This window comes from Etheostoma cragini, chromosome 6 (assembly GCF_013103735.1).
Source record: "Etheostoma cragini isolate CJK2018 chromosome 6, CSU_Ecrag_1.0, whole genome shotgun sequence".
Lineage (NCBI taxonomy): Eukaryota > Metazoa > Chordata > Actinopteri > Perciformes > Percidae > Etheostoma > Etheostoma cragini.
This window is the reverse complement of record NC_048412.1, coordinates 320,174-326,714: the sequence shown is the minus strand read 5'-3', so window position 1 is coordinate 326,714 and position 6,541 is coordinate 320,174. Positions and strand designations below refer to the sequence as shown.

The following is a 6,541-nucleotide window of genomic DNA, read 5'->3' as shown; positions in this document are numbered from 1 at the left end:
CAGGTACCAGCAGGCTGAGGGACAGGGCTGTGTGTGTGTGTAGTTCAGGTACCAGCAGGCTTAGGGACAGGGCTGTGTAGTTCAGGTACCAGCAGGCTGTGGGACAGGGCTGTGTGTGTGCAGCAGTGTAGGTCAAAGTTGAAGGTTTACTACCAGAACCAGTAAATTGATCTTTGCTGGGTAGACAGTGTGCAGGAGTTTGTTTTGCAGCTTTAGGGAACAGTGCCGTTATCTACAGTGATTTTTATTTTCAAGCTTTAGGAAAATCATAACATCATTTTCTTCTGGATTTTAAGGTTCCTCATCTTATGTTGTATCTTATAGTTATTAGTGTTAAACATGTTATTAACTGTCAAATATACTGTACATCCACTGTATATATTGCCCTATCCACCTGCCTCAGATATTTAAGCAACCTGTTATATTTGTAACTATCATACTACGATAACTCTTATAATATTGAACTATAATAAACGACATGTTGTTCAGGTAAAAACCCAGTGGGATGATCACTGCGGGCATTAAGAGGGATAATAGAGTAAAGAATGGTCTGAAAACCAAGCGATTGATCGATTAATCAACAATCTAAACATGGATCCTGACTGTCCACCCCTGACTGTGGTTTGTATTCTTCATCCCGGTCTTCTTTCTCTGTGCAGGCTGGAGAGGAAACACGTGGTCGCACATTTGGTCCAGCAGAGAGCGCTGTCCGGGGCCGACGCCGTCAACGCACTCAGACCCTTCTACTTCGCAGTCCATCCTGACTTCTTCGGTCAATACCCCAGGGAACGGGTACGTCTCATACACAGTCCCAGGAAATATTGTGTCGTAGAAACAACTCTGAAGTGATCTATTATCACTGTGAGGGGTTCAGGTGGTCCGGAGTGTGCTGGTTGGATCACAGGACTAACTGTCATCACGCAGAGAGCCTCGCCTCACTCTTTAACATCCTGTTGTGTTTCACAGGAAGTGAATGAGAATTCTTTAAAGAGGCTGAATGGCTATCTGGACAACTTGCAGAAGCCCGGCTCGCGCTCGGTGCAGCCAATGAAGCTAACCTTTTACATCAGGGACACAAAGGACGGCAGCGATGTGCAGCCAGAGCTCCTCGCCTCGGGTACTGCTTTCATTCATATGGCTCATAATATTTGTGAGATCTGACTTTACAAATCTAAAAGCTTCCGGCTGGTTCTCAGGGTTCCGGCCAGTGAGTTTCACTCTGCACACAAACGATGTCCTGAGCACGGTGAAGAACGTCCTGAAGTCCTGCAGCCTGCCCACGGAGCACATGGAGGGACTGGCACCAAGTGCAGAGACATCTAAAAGTCCAGCAGAGGAAGGGCTGCCCTTCTACAGACCTATCCGGTGGGATAAGAGCTACTACACCTTCACTGGGTTCCGAGACCCTGAGCAGGAGCTGCAGCAGGCTCAGAGAATGGAGCCCACTCTGAGGTTAGTAACTCTGGAGCTCAGCACTCGGTCTGCACTCCCAGTTCCACCAGGACTACACACAGACCCAAACCACAGGCTCAAACATCCTAAACAGTTCAGACCACTGTACGCTTCTGTTTGTCTAGAGGTTAGGGGAACTCCACCCATTCTTAAAATCCATACCTGGTGTTAATATAATATAATGACATATAGACGATGCAGTGAGACAGAAGTTGTAGAGGACACCGAGAGCAGCAAGGGCGAGGTTACAGTACAACGTTACACTGTAGTACAAGAAATTAAATTAAATCAGAGAGAGAGAGAGAGAGAGAGCGAGAGCGAGCACGTGTAAACTCTAACGGGGCATTTGCTGATAATGAGAAGTGAGGTAGGCCGTCAGAGGCATGTGACATTGGACTGGCATTCAGACTATTGACCTGTTTTTGTGTTGTGCACACCAGGATAGATTATCATAGGTATATTAATTCTTGTGATAGTCTGAGTGGTTTTATGTTGCCTTCTCTTTGTCAGCTCATGGCTGAGAAACAACGAGCTTGAAGCCACCAAGAAGTACAACGCTAGTCTTCCTCGGAGAGAAGAGCTGAACAGACTGAAGAAGGAGCTGTGTCACAACTTCGATCTGGCTGATATCATGTAAGATGATAGTGGAGAGAGAGAGAGGTTAGGGAGTCGGGGGTCACAACTCTCCCCTGAAGCTTTGTGAGTCAGTGCAGATTATGAGTTAAATGACAGAACAGTCAAGGTTCTTCTGGGGACAGGGACATGAGGGACATGTGGCTAAAGCAGTGTGCCTATTCCCTGTTGATGACGTGGGTTGTGTGTGCAGGTGGCAGCGCAGCTGGGGAGTGGCCCACCGCTGCTCTCAGCTTCAGAGTCTGAGCCGGCTGTCCCAGCAGAGCCCCGACGCCCTGATAAACCTGCAAGGTAAAGCGTCTCCCTGAGGACAGGACGTTGCGTCTGCACACACAGCTCGCTCTGTTTTTTTCTGTCTATATGCAGAAATATAATGTACTCTGCCATGATAAACAGTACATATTACAACCAGGGGTGGCGCTGTGTTTCAGTCTGTGTGGACAAGGGGGGTCCCTGACTGAAGAAATTCTTTTGATTTAACCCATGAATTGATCTCAGCGCTTTGATCTGTCGTTAAGATAGAAAAGTACAATACAAGTACATCTACCGGTTTAAAATTAAGTTTCTCCACAAAGAATCATGCAAAAGCAGCACTTTAATCTTTTTTTTACCAGAGATGTGCTCTGAAGATTCTAGGAAATAAATTATAACAAGTATAACAAGTGACTAATGGCCTGAAGAAGTAGCCAGCTCTGGTCGGTTTACACCCAGCTCTGGTCGGTTTACACCCAGCTCTGGTCGGTTTACACCCAGCTCTGGTCGGGTTGCTCCCAGCTCTGGTCGGGTTGCTCCCAGCTCTGGTCGGTTTACACCCAGCTCTGGTCGGTTTACACCCAGCTCTGGTCGGGTTGCTCCCAGCTCTGGTCGGGTTGCTCCCAGCTCTGGTCGGTTTACACCCAGCTCTGGTCGGTTTACACCCAGCTCTGGTCGGGTTGCTCCCAGCTCTAAAAGAAAAGAAAAAAAACTCCCGAAAGATTTTCATTTCTGCCAATCCCACAGTACCACTACTCTTTTACTCCGCCCCTGCAGGACACACTGTGGTGTTCGCTGACCAGTCCGGGATGAACGCCTCGGGACACATCATGCTGGGAACCATGGACGTTCATCATCAGTGGACCAAAGTAATGTAGCTGCAGTGCTTCTGCTGTCACATCCTGTCTGTGCTCCTCTCTGTGTCCTAACACCCCCCACCCCACCTGTGTGTCTCCAGCTGTTTGAGCAGCTGCCTGGGTACCGCAGCCTGCAGCAGCAGACTGACTGGTTAAAGGAGAGGATCAGCCTCCTGCTGGGTGGCACTCAAGTTGTCCAAATGGAGAGGTTGGGCCCGGTTCAGTCCATTGCTGAGCACTACAGCACCCTCAGCACCTTCCACAAGACCCTGATGTCCCGCCGGCTCCACCTGCACCCCCGCAGCCTGCAGGGGCTCACCATGCTGTTGGAGAAGTACGCCATCACATTTAACGCCTCACATACACGCTGCTGTGCACTTTCATTTAGACGCTGTTGTTTGTGTCGATCGCAGTGATTGCTCTAATCCCAGTCTACACGAGATGGGCCACTTCATCATCCCCACCAACTGTGACCCCCCCAAGCTGCAGGTCTTCCTCCAGAGCCAGGCGCAGGAGGCCAGACAGCGCACGCAACGCAAAAGCCAGTGAGTCAAACTGACCGCTTTGTTCAGTCTGCACTGGGGTTCATACACTTCACTGATAAACTGAGAATTATACAGAGTAACAAGCACGCTATCTGATGTATACGTCTTTGAACAAAACAGAACAGATCATTTATATCAAATAGTTTTAGCCAAAGAACTTCTGGATTTTTCTCAATTGTTTTCAGTTTGTTCAGTAATAAAGTGTGTATGTGGGTGTGGGTGTCCAGGTTGCAGGCGGAGGAGGAGGCTGTGGTGAAGCTGTGTCTCTACAGTCTGTCCCTGAGGAGTCTGTCCAAAGAGCCCAGCATCAGCTCCAGCCAGATGATCCGCTGCTGTAAACGGCTTGTGGAGCAGCCCTCCCCCCTCATGCAGGGCCTCCACTTCTGTGTGTCTCACTTCTACTCGGTCATGCAGGACGGAGACCTGTGTGTCCCCTGGGACTGGAAGGGCTGAGCTGCAGGGACACGCTCAGTCCAGGTGTTCCAAATGTTGTTCAGCCAGGAAATAGACAGGTTTAACAAGTTGATTGATTTCCAAGGGAAACCTTTATTTAGTTGTTAATTCAAGCTGCAGGTTTGTCCAATAATGAGTACTGTATTCTCTTGCTAGAAATATGCTAAATGATTGACAAGAAAGTAGAAGAAAGACATTTCAAATGTTTTCTCCAAAAATACAGGAGACTTTGACTTCTTCAAGAATCAGAACTGAACGTCTGAGAAGCAAACAGTGTTTGGTTGAACTGGGATGAGGGACCAGCCCAAAATGTTGGGAACTAACTGGCACAACTACAAAAGGACTTCAGCTCTAAGACAAGGGTTGAGGCCTTGACATATGCACAGTTTGACAACGTTTTGTTTTGTGAGAATACATGGAATAATAAATCTGGTAAAGGCACAATGTGCTCTAAATGTAGTAAATACAGAGGAGGGTTAGTACTCTGATTGACAGACTGACACTAGACAGAACAATGAACCATTTGGTACAAGGTGGAGTCTGGCCACGTTGGGTTCCCCTGGTCTTTAGGTCTTCTATGGTGTTCACATAAAAAGTGACAGAAGTAGTTGTGTGAAGAACTTTGACAGCGCCACACACCTGAGCAATGACTGCGTGAAGGGGGTGCGAGGATCAGCCGTGACTAGGAAAGACGGTGTGGAGAAATGATCCAACAGCACACCGATGGCCACCAGTGATCGATGTTGCTGCTGCAGCCTCAAAGTCAAACTGTAATTATACACATGCATCACGTCAGACAATCCAGAAACACTCAACAAGACTTTATAAAGTGTTATGTTAACATACACTGTGTGCACTAACATGGTGCATCATTGGAAGCAGCTGTTAGATATATTGGACTTTACAGAAGCTGGAGTCCAGAGTTCTTGTGATCCAGATTTGGTACCTTATCTGTGAAATAGGTGACAGGTCCTCCTCAGCGCCAGTCTCCCCTTTTTTCTGGCTTTTCCTAACTGATGGCATTTGTTTTATAGTTCTGGATTTTATGACTTATCTGAAATCGTTTTATTGTAAAGCACTTAAATCTTTATTTGAAAAGTGCCATTACATAAAACATGCTTAGTTCTAACTTCCTGTACATTATTTAGATCAAGTATTCGTTCAAACATTGTCCAAATTGGCCCATTACATTCAATGTGATATTCAAGAGCCACACATGTCATACAGTAAATAAAATTTATTTCATTGTTCAGACAACACAGATTCCTCAGCTGGTCTCAGTCTATGGATACTGCTGCAGTCTTCTCTCCTGATCAGTCAGCAGCCACACCTGCATTTCATTGCCTCCTGATGCTGAGGCTTTATAAATATCAAGGCTCTTCTGAGTGTGTGTGTGTGTGTGGGGGGGGGCACTGTTGAGGCTCATTTGCGTTGAACCTGTGTGAAGGATGAGGGCAGCTGAATGGGCTGCTGGACAGACTGGAAGGGCTGGACAGACTGGACGGGTTTCTTGCGCGAGTCTGGGGAAACCCTCTGGACCACCGTCGGCAGCAGCTGATTCCGTTTGATGATCTGCAGGGCCAGCTGGGTGTTTCCTGAGGACGCACGACACACACCCAGGCCATTAACTCCTGGTTTTAACCCCTCCCTCACATACTGAAAAAGGGAAATGAAACTGTAATCGTAATAAACCCAGTGTTTTCCTCCAATAATTGTACAGGCCGCCAGAAACTCCGCCAGGCCAGAAAAGCATTGTAGCATTTACCAACTCATTTAATAACTGAATGTCAGGCAGTAAGATGTGCGAGTTGACCCCCAGGAGGGCCACAAAGGGCCAAAACAGCATTCCAATTAGCCAAAGTAATTAATAACTTAGAGAAACATTGCATAGTCCACCTTCTCCACACAAACTCACATAAACTCTGACGCTGTTGCATTGCACGTTACGCTTCTTTTGCTGCCAGAAAACCGGCATGCTGTCTGACATCACACACTGGGGCGGCTTTATGCCGCCTTACATTGGTTCTATGTGAATAAAAAAGACTGTATAATGGCAGAACACTGTGGAATCTGTGTGTGGATTATTGATCAGGGAGTTGGAGGATCGTTTTCCTCCAATGTTGTAATCTATAGTTGCTGCAAGACATAGACAACGTGTGTGTGTGTGTGTGTGTTGGAGGGCTGACCGTTCTGTAGCTCCAAGTAGACTCCCAGCAGGATGGCTTCAGGTGGAATCTCCTTGGTGTTGACCATAGATGCAGCCTGATGAAGACAACATACAGTGGGTACGGAAAGTATTCAGACCCCTTTAAATTTTTCACTCTTTGTTTCATTGCAGCCTTTTTCCAA

The 6,541-nt window shown here is 47.2% G+C and overlaps 2 protein-coding genes across 4 annotated transcripts in view; one reads left to right on the top strand and one right to left on the bottom strand.

Moving 5' to 3' along the window:
* The window catches only part of tcaim (T cell activation inhibitor, mitochondrial), a 5,945-nt gene extending 496 nt beyond the window's left edge, over positions 1-5,449 (top strand). Inside the window, exons 2-10 of the mRNA XM_034873940.1 lie at positions 660-792; positions 967-1,117; positions 1,197-1,452; positions 1,963-2,085; positions 2,279-2,376; positions 3,115-3,206; positions 3,296-3,528; positions 3,608-3,739; positions 3,967-5,449. Of these exons, the coding sequence (XP_034729831.1) occupies positions 660-792; positions 967-1,117; positions 1,197-1,452; positions 1,963-2,085; positions 2,279-2,376; positions 3,115-3,206; positions 3,296-3,528; positions 3,608-3,739; positions 3,967-4,192 (1,444 nt within the window). The 3' untranslated portion in view covers positions 4,193-5,449. The remainder of the gene's footprint in view (positions 1-659; positions 793-966; positions 1,118-1,196; positions 1,453-1,962; positions 2,086-2,278; positions 2,377-3,114; positions 3,207-3,295; positions 3,529-3,607; positions 3,740-3,966) is intronic.
* The window catches only part of cnot10 (CCR4-NOT transcription complex, subunit 10), a 13,271-nt gene continuing 12,144 nt past the window's right edge, over positions 5,415-6,541 (bottom strand). For all 3 annotated transcript variants that reach the window (XM_034873937.1, XM_034873939.1, XM_034873938.1), the window contains exons 18-19: positions 6,379-6,454; positions 5,415-5,787 (exon numbers count right to left, since the gene is read on the bottom strand). In XM_034873937.1, coding sequence (XP_034729828.1) covers positions 5,615-5,787; positions 6,379-6,454 — 249 coding nt within the window. In that variant the 3' untranslated portion in view covers positions 5,415-5,614. The remainder of the gene's footprint in view (positions 5,788-6,378; positions 6,455-6,541) is intronic.